This window comes from Artemia sp. Qi Xiang Cuo, chromosome 16 (assembly GCF_049724085.1).
Source record: "Artemia sp. Qi Xiang Cuo chromosome 16, ASM4972408v1, whole genome shotgun sequence".
NCBI lineage: Eukaryota > Metazoa > Arthropoda > Branchiopoda > Anostraca > Artemiidae > Artemia > Artemia sp. Qi Xiang Cuo.
In genome coordinates this window covers 56501664-56517722 of record NC_142809.1, presented here as the reverse complement: position 1 = coordinate 56517722, position 16059 = coordinate 56501664, and the positions used below count along the sequence as shown (strand labels likewise).

At 35.7% G+C, this 16059-nt stretch overlaps 1 protein-coding gene across 1 annotated transcript in view; it reads left to right on the top strand.

Annotated features, from left to right (window-relative positions):
* Positions 1-16059, top strand: part of LOC148943117 (ubiquitin-like protein 7) — an 80874-nt gene that overhangs the window by 39259 nt on the left and 25556 nt on the right. Inside the window, exons 3-4 of the mRNA XM_089102091.1 lie at positions 229-329; positions 7786-7919. Coding sequence (XP_088958217.1) covers positions 229-329; positions 7786-7919 — 235 coding nt within the window. The remainder of the gene's footprint in view (positions 1-228; positions 330-7785; positions 7920-16059) is intronic.

The window sequence follows — 16059 nt, the reverse complement described above, 5'->3', positions numbered from 1 at the left end:
CTTTTTCCTTAAGTATATGCTTGCATCTGCTAAGTTTTGTGGTATGAGGCAAATGATGTATTATAATACCTTTAAATATCTAGTCTTTTTCCTGCTTTATTTAAAAATTTATGCTATAATTAAATTTTGTGATCTGAGGCGATGTATCACAATGCCTTAAGGAATGTTGACTATTTCCTGCGTGATGTTTAAATTTTTCCTAGAGTTGACCATGTTTTTTCTATTTAGAACCAGAGGTTCCAAGAATATTGAACAGAACAGAAGTCGGTCAGTTAGTATTTGCCATTCGAACAGCTGTACTTGGATCCAAGTTTCGCTCTGGTCTCCAGGTAAGGCTCCTTTTACAGTTTGCACCTGATTTTAATTTTGCTCCTTATTGCTCCTTGCACCTTAAATGCATCCATGGTTTAGCAGGAAGTAAGCTGTTTTTTTCTTACAATTTTTGGGTTGTTAAGAAAATAATGAACCGAAAGGTCAAAATAATTGAAATGAAAAGTAAAAAAAAATGAAAATGAAAAACCCTGTCTAAATGAAACACTGTTGGTATTGTCATGTAAGATGATGTAAAGACAGTATTTTTCATTTGTGTGATTCTAGGATATTAGTGAGTAAAATGGGAGAAAGAGAGCGTAAGTTAAAAAGAGTGATTTTGGAGGTTGTATTTTTCCAATTTTTGTGTCATCGTGGAAGGGTTGAATATGATGTAAGGAGGTAAATCTCTTTTAGTCTCTCTATTTAAAGAGGATGAAACATACTATTCCTGAATTTAAGTCCTTTATCACTGCTTGATCCAATTCAAACTGTCCAAAAATTTGGAAGTCAACTTCTCTTTTAAAACTGCTTTCTAAGGTTCACAATAAAGCTAGAAACCTCATACAGGAAACTAATCGTTCAGGAGATATCCTTTTACTCGATTTCTGAGTCACTGTATATACTTTCGTGTGTATGTTTTACTTTTTCTCTGCTTCATGGTTATCTCCTCCAACTCCCAAGTTTTGTACTGTCTTTTAGATCTGATCAAAGCAAATTATCATCTTTGCAATACTAAAAATCTTATTCAGCTTCCTTTTACTTCTTCTGTAAGGTCAGGCTTCAATCCTGTAACGGCGAGTCATATTGTGTGGATTAAGATGCCCTGAATCAGCTCGAAGGTGGCACTCTTTTAGTTTGTTCCAAATTTTTTTTTTAAATTTTTTGCTTCTTAGAAGTTATTTATTTTTTATAGGCTTTTTGCAAGGGATTCATTGGTGTCTATTTAATTTATTTAATCCATCTATCTATTTAATTTCTTATGTTCTACAATTTTTTCTTCTTCTCATCTCTCTGTAAGTGACTTTTGTGAATGACTCGTATGTCTTCCCCAGGCCAAGGAGCCTTTGGGGGTGTAGTATTGTGTATTATTTATGTGCATTTAATCATGAATAAATCTTATCTTGCCTAGGAAGAATAAGGTTGAAGATATTCCCGAGTCATTGATGGCACATAGGACATCACATCGACTGTAAGTTGATGGGTATCAGAGGCAACGCTGTAGCGTTGCCTATAGTAAAGGCCATACCGCTCAAATGTTTTATTATTATTTATTTATTTTTTTCCCAGAGGCACTTCATATGGAAGGGGTCGTCGTATAAGCTTCAAATGGGGCTCATTTGATTGAAAATCGAGAGTTCTAGTGCCCTTTTTAATAGTCGAAAGTGATTGGAGGGCAACTAGCCCCCCCCCCACGCCCCACATTCCCCCAAACACCTCCAATCAAAATTTTGTGATAGCCATTTTGTTCATCTTAGTTGATTTCCAGATAAAAAATATATTTTTGAGGACGAAAGTCCCCCACAGCCCTCAGGGCAAGGGTTTTAAGTTATGCCATGGGGACATATAAGGTATTTATTGAAGGCGTTGTAGTAATAACTTCAAAATAGAAACAATCTATTGGAAAATAAAGAGCTTGTGGTTCATTTAATAGTCCAGCGTGATCAGTTTTGACCTAGCCCCCCGCCCCCCCCCCCCCCCCCGCCCATCATTTCCCCAAACATATCCAATCAAAATTTTCAGATAGCCATTTTGTTCAGCGTAGTTGATTTCCAGATAGAAAATATATTTTTGAGAATACACTCCCCCACAACCCTCAGGGCAAGGGTTTTAGGTTATGCCCTGGGGGCATATAAGGTTTTTATAGAAGGTGTTGTCGTAGAAACTTCAAAAAAGGCTCACTCGATTGGAAATTCAAAGGGCTAGTGCCCTTTTAATAGTTGAAAGTGATTTGAGGGCAACTAACCCCCCGCTCATGCCCACCTTTTCCCCAAACACACCCAATGAAAATTTTGAGACAGCCATTTTATTAAACGCAGTTTTAAGTTCTGGAAATTAGGTCTTTGAGGATGACAACTCCCCCACGGCCCTCAGGGCAAGAGTTGTAATTTAAGGATTCTCCGAATCCTTCCCATTATTTCTTATGAAAGGGATGCTCGTATAAACTTTGGAGAGGTGTCATTTGACTGAGAAATGAAAATGCTTGTTCACTTTTTAAGAGTCAAAAGAGATCGATGAGTGACTAGCCCCCTCCCCCCTCCTCCACGCCCTAAATGCATCAGATAAAAATTTTGAGATAGTCATTTTGTTAAAATAGTTCTAAGTTCTGATAACAAAAACTCCGGTGTCGACACAGCCCACCAGGGCCCGGGAGTAGGCATTGTAAGTTATGCCCTGGGGCATAACTTATTAAAGGGGGTTTATAACTTATGGGAAGGGGTTTTGTATGGGAAGAACACATAGTACATCTATTATAATTATCCAATTATAAGGTTAAAATACATACTCTGAGATAGATGCAAAATTGCTTTCGCACACAAAATCCTATTAAGGTCAATTCCAAACAGTCGTGATCTTTTTGTGTCAGCAAGTGAAATGGTCTAAACTCCCCTATTGGAGCTATTTTTTCAATCCATTCATTGTTGTTAATCGCTGTCCACAAGTTATGCAAGCTGTCTATTGTTCATATATAAGTTTTTTATCAAAGAGTTAATCCTATAGACTTTGAAAAAGCCTCATTCAATTTAAATCGAAGGTTCTACATCCGTTTTTTAAAGTCGAGAATAATCGGACAGTAAGCACCCCTCCATGCCATAAAACCTTGAAACTTTTTGCAATCAAAAACGAACAAAAATTAATTAAAAAAACTTTCCGAAAAATAAGTTTTTAGAAGAAAATTAAATGCAATTTTAAAATTAAGATCAGGAGATAAAAATAACTGTTAAAATTAAAACTCTAAACGATCACAGATTACTATTAAACAATAAATGAAACCCAAAACAAACAGAATTTAAATAAACAATCATAACTAACAATATACAACAAGTAATAATATAAATAAATAAATAGATCTTAAAGCAAGTAATGCACAAACTGAACACGAAAACCAAGCTTAAAGCGAAAACAAATATGCTGCTATTAAAGTATAAATGAAACTTAAAACGAACAAAATTTAAATCTACAATCAATGCGAAAAAACATAAAATATACATTAATGTAAATGAATAAATAAATCTTAAAACAAGTTAAACTTAAATTGAATATGCAAATCAGGTTTGAATCGAATAAAAATAACTACAAACAATAGTTTGGGTATCGCCTCACTGCAGAAGCCTAAAACCTACTGCGTCATTGGCGCTTTACTGAAAACGAATTATATTACAAATGTTTTCTTTTGTAATTAATATTGAAAATAAATATCAAAATTACAGTAAAATTTTGAAATGATGAGCTTTTAGCAATTAATATCATTATGCATTTCAAGATTAGTCAAGACAAATATAGTTTTACTACAAACAAAATTTGGATACTCCCCCCCTTCCTTAACTGTAAAAACCTAAAAGCTTCTGCGTCATTGGTGCTTCACTGAAAATGAATTACTCGTATATTACAAATTTATTCATTTTCCAGTTCTTACAGCATTGAAAATGAAAATAAAAATACAGTGAAAAAAAATCTTGAACTGATGGATCTTTCAACAATTAATATTATTATATATCTAATATTCAATTTGATTTTGTTTATACTTTCCAAGACTGTTCAAGACTCATATAGTTTTGCCATTTTTTTTAACTGTGCCATTTTTTTTAACTAATCGTGTTGGTTTGTTATGAAAACATTCTATGGCTTCTAGGCATTTCTATTTGAGCGGAAAACTGCACCTCAAACTTTGTGGAACATGCATTTTCTTGCATGAAACACCAAAATATAATAAAATGTCAAGTTTCGGAGTGTTCCACCACTCGCAAGCAAGTGCCATTGGTATTTTTGAATCCGCATGGTTAATTTAGGGGGTGGAGGGTAGGCTAATTCTCGTAGCAGACCCATTCCGTCGTGGTATGATTCACACTTTCAACACCTGGCGTCCGGACTATCTTATAATCTACCAAGCATACAACTACCCCAAATCAGTATCTATAAGTAAATGAAACCCAAAACGAACAAAAATTAAAATAAATATTAGAGTCAAACTCAAAACGAGCATAAATTAATGTGAGTAGGGTTCAAAACCCCTATGCTTTCTAAAAGCCAGAATATAATTTGTATTTTACTGAAAAAAAAATTCAAATGAGTTTACTGAAAAAAATGTGCATTGTCAATTTAATATACATATGCTGATATTTATTCCCTAAAATCTTAATTAATGAAAGAATTGTTTTCAGTAAAGCGCCAATGACGCAGTAGGTTTTAGGTTTCTGCAGTGAGGCGATACCCAAACTCTTGTTTGTAGTTATTTTTATTCGATTCAAACCTGATTTGCATATTCAATTTAAGTTTAACTTGTTTTAAGATTTATTTATTCATTTATATTAATATATATTGTATGTTTGTTGGCATTGATTGTTTATTTAATTTCTGTTCGTTTTAAGTTTCATTTACACTTTAATAGCAAAATATTTGTTTTCGTTTTAAGCTTGATTTTCATATTCAATCCAAGCATTACTCGCTTTAAGATCTATTTATTCATTTATATTATTACTTGTTGTATGCTTTTTGCTATGATTGTTTATTTAATTTCTGTTCGTTTTGGGTTTCATTTATTCTTTAATAGTAATTTCTGGTCGTTTTTAGTTTGAAATTTAACAGGTATTTGTATATTATTATCTTAATTTTAAAATGGCATTTACTTTTATTTGTAAAACATATTTTTCGGAAAGTTTTTTTAATTAATTTCTTATAGGGCCGGGTAGCTGACCTGCTGTCCAACCTTGCGGCAGCAGGAGTTGAGTCCCGAGCTCCATAATGGCTAGCAGAACATCAATCAACTATGCTACCACATGGTTATGTCTGAGAAAACAACAGAGAATGTCACTTTCAATCAGACTTCGCTGGATTCCACATAGCGACTTTTGCTTGTCACTTTCGCTCAATAATATCTGTCGTCCTCTATCAAAATTTGACTTTACCCCTTCTCCCCCTCCCTAAAAAAAACTTTTGTTCCATTGCCTGTTAAAAAGTTTACTCTAATTCCGTTGGTTTATTTCTGCGACTTCTTTCGCTGCAGCCAGTCACGTTTTTTTTTTATGCATGTTATACTTAAGTATGGATTTAGATGTCAAGTTTTGAGGAAGTAAGAGCAACCTAACAAAAGTAACAAAAATACATGTTAACAGATTTATATTGCGTTTTGTAATTTTTTTCGGGTTCTCCCATAGCTTTTGTAAAGGCTATGGGAGAACATGGTATCAAATGGGAAGCCAAAATTCTCCGAGACCTAGATTATACAGATGGTTTAAATGTTCCAAGTAAAAATGGTAGTGAACCGAATGAATTTTAGGAGGCCATGAAGGTTCAGGGTGGAAGAATGGGTTTTAGGGTGGAAGGTGGAAGAAGTCGTGCAGACTAGTATTAAGTGAGGGTGAAGACGTAATGTTAGGTAACGAAAAATCGTCCAAGCGGCACATATCCGGGGAAAATTATTAGAAAACACGATGGATGCAGTGAAGACGTAAAATACAGAATAGCCAGGGTGCAGTGTGCTTCTTTTTACAATTGAAAGGAAGCTTGGGAGAATAAAAATTTAAGTCTGGCAATTAAAAATAGAATATTGGAAGCCACGGTAATAACAACTTTCTAGTTTGACTTTGAAACTTGGACACTTCGAAAGACTGAGGAAGATTAGTTAATGCTTTCCAGCTGAATTATCTAAGGAGAACCTTAGATACTGGTTTGACTTACTTAACTCGGCTTAAGGTTCCTGCCGCATGATATGTGGCGTAGACATTATAGTAACTTTGCTCTTCCAGGTGGACCGATCTGCTGCTATGAGGGGGGGGGGGTTGACCTCCTTAGCAGCAATGTCAACTGTGTTAAGAAACTTCTGTAGACTGTCCTTCTACCTGGTCCGAAGTCTACCCTTCGGGCGTTTGATTTTTGAATTAAAATCAACCTGGTGAAAGTAGAAGTGGTGAAAAACTTGAGAGCCATGACTAATTATAGTAAAGCCAAGACAGATAGTCTCTGTTAGAGGCAAAACTGGCAGACCTTTTTTCAGAATTATTCAAGGATTGCCTGAGTCGTTTGACTTACTTTACTTGACTTAAGGTTCCCGCCGCATGATATATGGTGCGGAGAGCGTAGTAACTTTGCTCCTTCAGGTGGACCGATCTACTGCTATGAGGGGGACGTCGTCAGCAGCAATGTCCGTCATGTCGAGATACTTCTGTAGGCTGTCTTTTTACTTGGTCCAAGGTCAATCCCTTGAGCACGACCAACGATGGGACGTGGGGTCGGAGTCATGTATAATTCAAGCAGGGGCTGTCGGTGGCATCCGAAGGAGATGCCCAAACTATCTGAAATTTTGCTGGACAATTTGAGTTGAGGATGGAACTTGGTTAGTAAGAGCAAGGAGCCTTTCATTACACATAGAATCGTCCCATCGAAGCCCCTCGATATCGACGGAGTTTGTACTCATTTGACTGACAGTAAATCAAACAATAAGCTGTACGGAAAGTGCTCTGTTCTATTCTACTTTCTTGGTCTGCAATAAAAGAAAGGCTAAGATAGCTAGACCGTACTTTATGAATGAAAGATGGCATATTGCTAAAAATTGGTTTTTTGGCCATGCATTTGGGGCAACACGAAAAGCATCTCCTCCTTGAATAGTGCTAGAAGCGGTTATAAGAAATGATTTAAAAGAAGTTGGAACTATATTGGACAGGGAGAAATTGAAAACTTGAATAAATTCTTTATTCCTTAGCCACCCAAAGCTGAGATTTGATCTCATTCCCCTTTTTAAGTTATTTATTGATTTTGTAGCACGAATGTAATTCGCAGTTCTTAATGAGAGGCATGGGAATTACCGATAAATTAATAGTCTTTGTAGTTTGGTGTCTCTTGGATTCACGCTTGTCCTTCCACACATGGTAAACAATTACTCCCTGGACAAGCTTTCTTTGATATTAAAATTAAATTAATTTAGGTCAGTAAATGAACTTTCAGAGAGTTTCAGGATTCGATATCTGAATCGATTCCTGAAAGTTGGTGGGCCATGATGAACGAAGATGGTTGGGTCATGTTTTATGGATGAAGGACGACAAATTGCCAAAGATTGTGCTCTGTGGCCATCCATCAGGGGCAAAAAGCACTGCTTCTTCCCCCGAATGGGGTAGGAAAAGATCATAATAAAGGATTTAAAGGGATTGTACGACCGTGTTGGCCTCAGATGGCTTTGCGCCGCAGGTAGTTCTTATTAGTTGTGGTAGTTTGTAACTTCCACTCAGCCCAATGTTATTATTATTCTTGTTTTATTTCTAGAAAATCGGAGCTCCAGAGAACATTGAGAGACTTTTCGCATCAACACCCGGTCTGCGAGAAGACCCTATAGCTCTTGCCTTTTTGCACGACTATGAGCTACTCTTTCAATTTTCAAATCCTGAGGTTGCAAAGAAGTAAGAGTATTAAAGTTTTTTTTTTCATATATGAAGGGAGCTAAAGAGGGAGGCTTGGAATAGATTAGGATGGAGAAGGCATGTGTGTAGCTGTGTTGGCCTCAGGCGGCTTAGTGCTGCGGTGAGTTGTTAGCAGTAGGAGCAGTATCCAATTTGATACTCTTTTTTTGTAGCATTTTAGCTATTTTCCGGTTTTTCGTTTGCTTTTCATTTAAACACTTAATAGGGGTTTTCACCTTATTCCACTGGGTATAGTATGTTTAGTGTTTAGGACCACACGCACTTGATCCCCAGGAGCAGAGGGGTTGGGGGGGGACGAGAACGGGAAAAATTATATTATAACTTTTATATATTATATTATCAACCCACAGTTTCTAAGTTTTCTTGGGTTTATAAGTTTCTCCTTCAGTTTCCAAATCCTAAGCTTGTTAAAAACAAGAATACTACAGCTTTTTCTAAAATATAGAAAAATATAATATTTTACCTTTAAATAAGAGGAGGAATAAAAATGTACTTCTGAGAAAAGTATAAAAGATTTAAAAAACTAAATTGCAAAGTTAAAATACCCAAGACTTTAAGAAAATAAAAACAATTATCTCATCCTTTTAGGTGTGACCCATAATGGTTAAGACTTTATATTTGACTTTTTTTTATTTTTATTTACATAATAAACAAAAATATAAACTATTACAAATATAAATCACTGCGCTAGGGAAAAATTTAAATTTTGCTAACGCGTAGCGAGCAACTTTATAAACATTCCTAAAGGCATCCTAAATTAATAAGAACAATAAAAAAAACCTACATAAATGTTCCTAGAAGAAGCATCCTAAGCTAATTAAAATAATAATAATAAAAAATAGACAATCAACCTTTCTCACCCCAGGGTAGCAACCACCATCCAAGTACAACTTCGTCCACCCCCACTCCTTCAACCCGCTCCTCCCTCCAGCCCTATAACCCACTCACATCCTCCCCCCCCCCCAAAAAAAGAAAAAATTTTACAAAAAAAAAAATTCTAAAAAAAAACTAATTCCTGAAGAAGTACTCTTAATATTTTTTTAAACTGTGGGAGATGCTCAGCCGCCCTAATACTCACAGTAAGGGAATTCCATACAGAAGGGCCAAGATACTTCAAAGTAAAACCAGATTTCACTCTATTTTCAATATGCACAACCAAGTTATCACATCTTCTTGTATCATGCTCATGAACAGAACTTCTGAAACGGCAAAACTCATTAAAAGTTTCTGGGACTAGATTATGCACAAAATTAAACACAAAGAGACCACATAAGGCTATGAGCATGTGAGTTCATCAGATATGTTGACAACACCAAATACAATTTAGAAACAATGAATTGTTGGGTAAACGGGGGAAGTGGTAAAAACCCAATGCAGAATACGGTATAAAATTGGGAAAATTTTTGACTAATAATACCCCGTTCCACATTTTTATCCTCTCCCTGGCCTTTTTTTTAGTATTTTTCCTCGTCTGAGCATCGTTTGAGCATTGAACAAGAACGTTTCCTAAATTCTAGTAAACTTTTCTCCTGTAGAAAAAAGAGGTTGTTCTCAAGTTCCCTCGCCATCTCATTAACTGAAACTGCCACAATTAAGCTATAGGCCTAATCATTCATCTTTTCGGTAATTTGCCTATTTGTGTTTTTTTTTAAGGTATCTATAAAGACATATATAAAAATCTATATCTCGTTAGATAATGTTTTCGGCGCAGAGGATATTTTCAATTCAATTCAATCCGGGTTTTATTAAAACAAATAGAAATAAATAAACATAAATAAACTTCTCTATGCAAAAAACGCACGTTGAGTCCCCTAAAAGAAATAACCATTTCTCCTAATCACGCTTTACAACTCTCGCTTTACTCTTCAACGCAACCACATCCCTCAACCATACAATTCATTATCTAAGAGATCCCCCCTCCCCCCCCCCGAAAGCATAGCCACCTTAATATTACAAAATAATAATAAATGAATAAAAAAACTAAAAATAAACCAATATAATAATGATAATACATTTTCAAACAAAAACAAAAAAATTTCAATTATTAATTAACTCTATTTTTTGAAATTCAATAAAATATTTTTTTCAAATTATTTATTTCAAATTATTATTTTCCGTTTCTATTAAAGGTAAATAAATAAACAAAATAAAGATAAAAATATAGACAAAATAAAAATAAAGTATAAAATAAATACAAAAATATTTTATAAATATATATTATATTACCTATATACTATTGTATATTATATAAATGTAAATATATATAATTATAAATATATAAATATTTTTTTATGTGTAATAAAAATAAAGACAGAAACTATTATCCGCTGCTTAAGTTACCACAGTAAAATTCTTTGAACAGGTGGATAGCCTACAACTTCGTTCAATGCAAAGATGATTATAGCCTATATAATTTAATTTACAGTTGATTTATAATTTAGTTCATAATTTAATTTATTAATTGATAATATATAATTTATCTGTAAAATATCCCCTATGAAACTATCTGGTTGGCATTACAAAAAATGTGTCTATGCGAGGAGAGGCCCTGGAACCAAGCACAATTTGTCACCTAACCTTAAAATTATAGGTTTATATTCTCGCCTGAAAACAGGTGAGAATTTTGTTCATTCTCGATGTGGCATCAGAAAAGAAAACAATTATGAACTGTCTACTTTCGTAGTTAATCGTTGATTCTATTGACCTCATATTTGGTGGAAATATAGAGCCTTGGCAAATGATAAGCGCCTTAGCCTTTTGATGTGCTGGAGACCCCGAATAGTCATACCTAAAATGACCCTTGAAGGTGATTCTCTTGCCTCTTTTGCCTGGGGGTGTGGGGCCCCTTTGCCATGCTCCCTGCTGCTGTTGATAATTGAAACCGGATTTTTTAATGCCATAACCGAGGCCAAAAACCCCAAATGTGAAATTTATCTTTTGGGTAGGAACTTTATTGAGATTTTATTCGCTTTTTTTCTTGTAACGAAACCAGATTTCTTGTGTGGATAGAATATTTTTTATATTTTGAAAATTATTATGTTGATTGACTGTCCATCAAGTTTTTTTTTTTATATTTTGTGGGACTAAAAGAAAAAGCCTATGCTCATAAATCAATTCATATTATAAAGAGAAATCTATTACATCATAATTTCTCTCATGATTATTGGCAACATAAAAAACAATATGCTTTTACCGGGAACTAGCATGCCTAGTAAAAAGTAAAAAATTATTATGAGGACCATAAACACCCCCCCCCCTTTATTCTTCCATTCTTGCTAGGTCTTAAATAAATTAGTCTCCCTTCTCAGACATACCTAAAAATTATATTTTATAAGGTGTGCTATATCTCAATGTAGAAAAAAAAAGAAAAGAATAATTAAAAGTGATTCTTTGTCTGTTTTCAGAAGTATTTGACAATGTCGCACATACTGGTTTTTATCATTAAAATAATTTTTCCATAAGAATTCTAGTTTAATTTTTCCAATGAGAAGTTTAAAATTGGCATGATAGTTTTTATTTAAAAGTTAATCGATACTCGTGTAATCTCTTTCCATTAAACACCATTTTACAATCAAACAGTTTCTGGTAACAAACGCTAAGTAAGGAGTAACCCGGCTCAATGGTAATCGAAACTTTAAAAAACGGAATTTTGGCACCAATAAATAAATAAAAAGAATCATATTTTTATGCTAATATCAAATATATTAGTTTCATCAAGTTTAATCCTACCCATCAAAAGTTACTCGCCTGAGAAAATTTGACGGATTCTTGAAAAAAGGGGGAAAGACCCCCTAAAAGTTATAGAACCTTAATGAAAATCACACCATCATATTCAGCGTATCAGAGAACCCTACTGTAGAGGTTTCAAGCTCCTATCTACAAAATGTGGAATTTTGCATTTTTTGCCAGAAGATAGATCACGGATGCATGTTTATTTATTTATTTTTTTTCCAGGGGTGATCGTATCGACCCAGTGGTCCTAGGATATCGTGGGAGGGCTCATTGGAACGGAAATTAAAAGTTCTAGTGCCCTTTTTTAGTTAAAAAAAAAATGGAGGGCAACCAGGCCCCCTCCCACGCTAATTTTTTTCCCAAGGTCACCCGATCAAAATTTTGAGATAACCATTTTGTTCAGCATGGTCGAAAATATGATAATTATGTCTTTTAGGATGACTTAATCCCCCGAAGCCCGAGGGGGGAGGGCTGAAAATTATGAACCTTACTCAATGGTAACATATAATATTGGTTATTGGGAAGTATACAAACGTTTTCAGGGGGGATTTTTTCTGGTAGTGGGGGATGGGGGTGGTATAAGAGGTGGTGGGTCTGGGATTATGTGGGAGGATCTTTCCACGAAGGAAGTCTTCATGGGGGAAGGGACATTGCTATGAAGGGGACGCCGGACTTCCCAGCATTATTTAAAAAAAAAAACAAGTTTTTCAACTGAAAGTAAGCAGCAAAATCAAAACTTAAAACGAACAGAAAATATTATGTATATGATTGGGTTCACCCCCTAGTCAATACCTCGCTCTTTAAGCCAAAGATTTCTTAGTACTTTCATAAGAGCTATTTATTCTAATTAACGGCCTTTGTAATTAAGCGGTCATTTTTAAAGAATTGGAACAAAATTCGAACTTTAGCTTCAAGAGCAAGGTATTTTCTAGGGGGCAAACCACCTAATACACGTATTAAAAATATATGAATATAGAAGTTCGTTACGTAAGTTAATTCGTAAGTTACGTATATTTATTACTAATAAAAACGTTCGTAAATAAAATTAAACAAGTTTCGAGAAAGCCATTTAACCAAGTAAACGTAAAATTAATATGCAAATTTTGTTTTAATTATTCATGTACGGTGAGCCAAAATCAAAACCTGTATTAATTCAAAAACGTTAAAAAAGTAAATAAAAACAACAAGTTTTTTTAAACTGAAAGTAAGAAAAGACGTTAAAACTTAAAACGAACAGAAATTATTCCGTATATGAAAGGGACTGTCCCCTCCACAACGCCTCGCTCTTTACGCTAAAGTTTGACTTTCGCACAACTCTATTTTTTTTAAACAATAAAAATCTTTAGCGTAAAGAGCGAAGCGTTGAGGAGGGGACAACCCCTTTCATATACGGAATAATTTCTGTTCGTTTTAAGTTTTAACGTCGTTCCTTACTTTCAGTTTAAAAAACTTGTTTTTTTTTATTTAATCCTGAAAAAGGCTTATGCCAGTCTTGCCTCTCACTCACTCAGACTATCTGTCTTGGCTTTTTCTCCAATTAGCCATGGCTAGATGGTAACTTGATTTTAATGCAAAAATCAACGGACCTTTGCTTTGTCTTTGAGCATGGTAAAACTTGGTGACTCAGTTCTGCAACTAGTATCTGGCAACAGTGACGTGAAATCCGCGTAGGTATTGCAAAATTTTACAAGACATATTTGAAAATTTTCATTTTGGATTTTTTTTTAATTAAAGATTTGTTAAACGACATTATTTGCCAATGTTTACAATCTAATTGTATAATCTTCTGTGTGGATATACATAGTTCGCTGTTTTACTAATTTAGTGCTGAAGACTGACGCTAGAGGGCAGATATTTTTTTTCTATAGACATGGGATTCCACTATAGTCTTCGGATTGAGTCGTTGTATATCATAGAATATATTAGAATCCAGAGCCCAATAGCTAGAACTCGCTTCCCCACGAAGCACTTGACTTGAATTAGGTCTCCTGCCGGGTGCTACTCGGCGTAGAGAGTGCCGTCTGCGTCCTCCATCCACTTTGGTCCATTGCAAGGGTTTACGCTTTATTCGGTCTGGTATTTGCTATCGCTAGGAGCTCGGATACGCTGTCGGACCATCGCTTCTTTGGTTGGCCGTGAGGTCGCTTCCAACCGGCTTTGACAGGGTCAAAGTCGAAGATCATCTTTGCAGGTAAGTGCGGGGGCATTCGAAGTAAGATGTCCAAACCACCGTAAGATAACCTTGGCTGCTTGGGTAGAAAAACGGGACTGCTTGGTGAGGTGCAGCAGCTTCTCTTTACTCACGAAGTCGACCGGCCGTAGACCTTCTATCCTTCTCAGACTCTTCGACTGGAATCTATCGATAGCCATTGGGGTTGCGGCTGATGCTTGCCAAGTCTCAGCTCCATAAAGCATCACGGAACCGACGAGGGCGTTGAAAATTCGAAGTTTGGTTGACCGACTAATATTGGGTTTTTGTCAATGGTGACGGTTCAATCTGCCCATGGCATAAGACGCCTTGGATAGCCTTGCTTGCAGCTCGGGGAGAAGGGAGCCATCTGAAGAAGTCGTGGATCCCAGGTAGGTAAACTTCTGGACAACTTCTATGTTAGTTGTTGCGTCCAGACTGACTGGAGAAATGATAGCAGGAGAAGACGGGTCTATGGGCATGATTTTAGTTTTGTTCCAGTTTATCCGTTGTCCCACAATTGCGGCCTCTTCTCGTAATATTTGGAGCGCTTCCAGCAACTGATCCATGGAGTTTGTAACGACGACAAAGTCGTCAGCAAAATCATCATCTGAAGTAAGGCAATCTCCAAAATTGGGCCCAAATTTTATACTTGAAGTCGTCTTTGTCATAACGTTGTCTATGATGACATTGAAGACCTTGGGGGCCACTGCGGATCCTTGACGCACCCCTGTCGTGACTCGGAAGAATGGGCTGCGTCAACCATTGACTTGAACACAGCTCTCTGTGTCATGGTGTAAAGCTTTGAAGAGTCTTCAGTATTTCTCGGGGAGGCCAGTCGATGCTAAAATCTTTCAAAGTGCATCTCGGTCCATTGAGTCGAACGCAGCACGGAAGTCAACGAAGGCAAAATTGTATTATCAAAGATTTGCAGAAAAAATGGTAGCAAAGAGCTAGGATAACGCTCCAGAGCCTGTCTTCTCCAAGAATGTTTGGCTATACCATGTGAAAAGCGCCTTGAACTCCCCCTGTTCAGTGCTTGGCCGTCTACCGTAGATGCTGCTTTACTGAACGGCCAATGTTACCATATGTGTGATATAAAACAGCGCAGCCATTAAAGCAAAAATGCGCCGAAAAAGTAATTTTTTGTGAAAAAATTTGTCAAAGATGTAACTCTGCAAATATGCTCGCTTTGAAAATGCTCTGATTTGAGCAACTTAATAAATGGTTTATGTTAAATTATTTCGAAAAGGTTCCCAAATGGAGCAAATACCCCTGGTCTAGTAACACCAGACGTTGACGCTGTCTACCCTAGACTCTGCTTTACTGAATGGTCAGTGTTACCATATGTGATATAAAACAGCGGAGCCATTAAAGCAATAATGCGCCGAAAAAAACAATTTTTCGAAAAAATGTGCCAAAGATATAACTTAGCAAATATGGTTGCTTTGAAAATATACTCTATTTTATTCTTTTAAAAAGTTGTTTAATGTCAGAAATAAGTTTAGACTTGGCATACTTTTGAAAACCTTAATGTCACCTTTTGTTATGCGACCTAACGTTTGGTTGAAGTTTTGGACATTTTTAAAATCTCTTTGTGTTTTCATATGGATTTTATGGTTCCCAGTTGCTTTTCCATGCCATCTATGAAATTAGAAAACGGCCACTTCTAGGTTCAATTCATACTCCGGGAAGTAACAGAAAAGTTGCTTTTTTTTTCGCATGCTGACCAATGAACTGCGTTGCGCAAGTATCAATCTCCTGATTTAATGTCTTCGGCCGGGAGTCTCCTACCACGCAATGTGTGGTTGAGGGCAAATCTTCCTACGAGATCGGAAGAAAAGAAGAGGAACAATCAAACGATTAGTTTGCTGAATATTCTGCAGACTGATTTTCTTGTTCCTCCAAACTTTTTTTATCCATGAAAAAACACCCTAGGCCTTGGCTATTCTACTTTTAATATCTTAGCTGCACTCAACATCTTAACTAATGTTACTACCCAGGTAAGTCAAACTATGTACTTGATCGATCTTCTTGTTACCCAACATAACCTCTTCGCCCCCGTTTATTCCAAGTCTAAGCAGAATACAAGAAGGCGTCTTAAGCGTAGAGAAGAAAAAAGAAAGATAAAGGAAAAAAACCCAACTAGAATCTAAAACTAAAATAATGTAAATAAAAATATGTATACAACTAAAACAG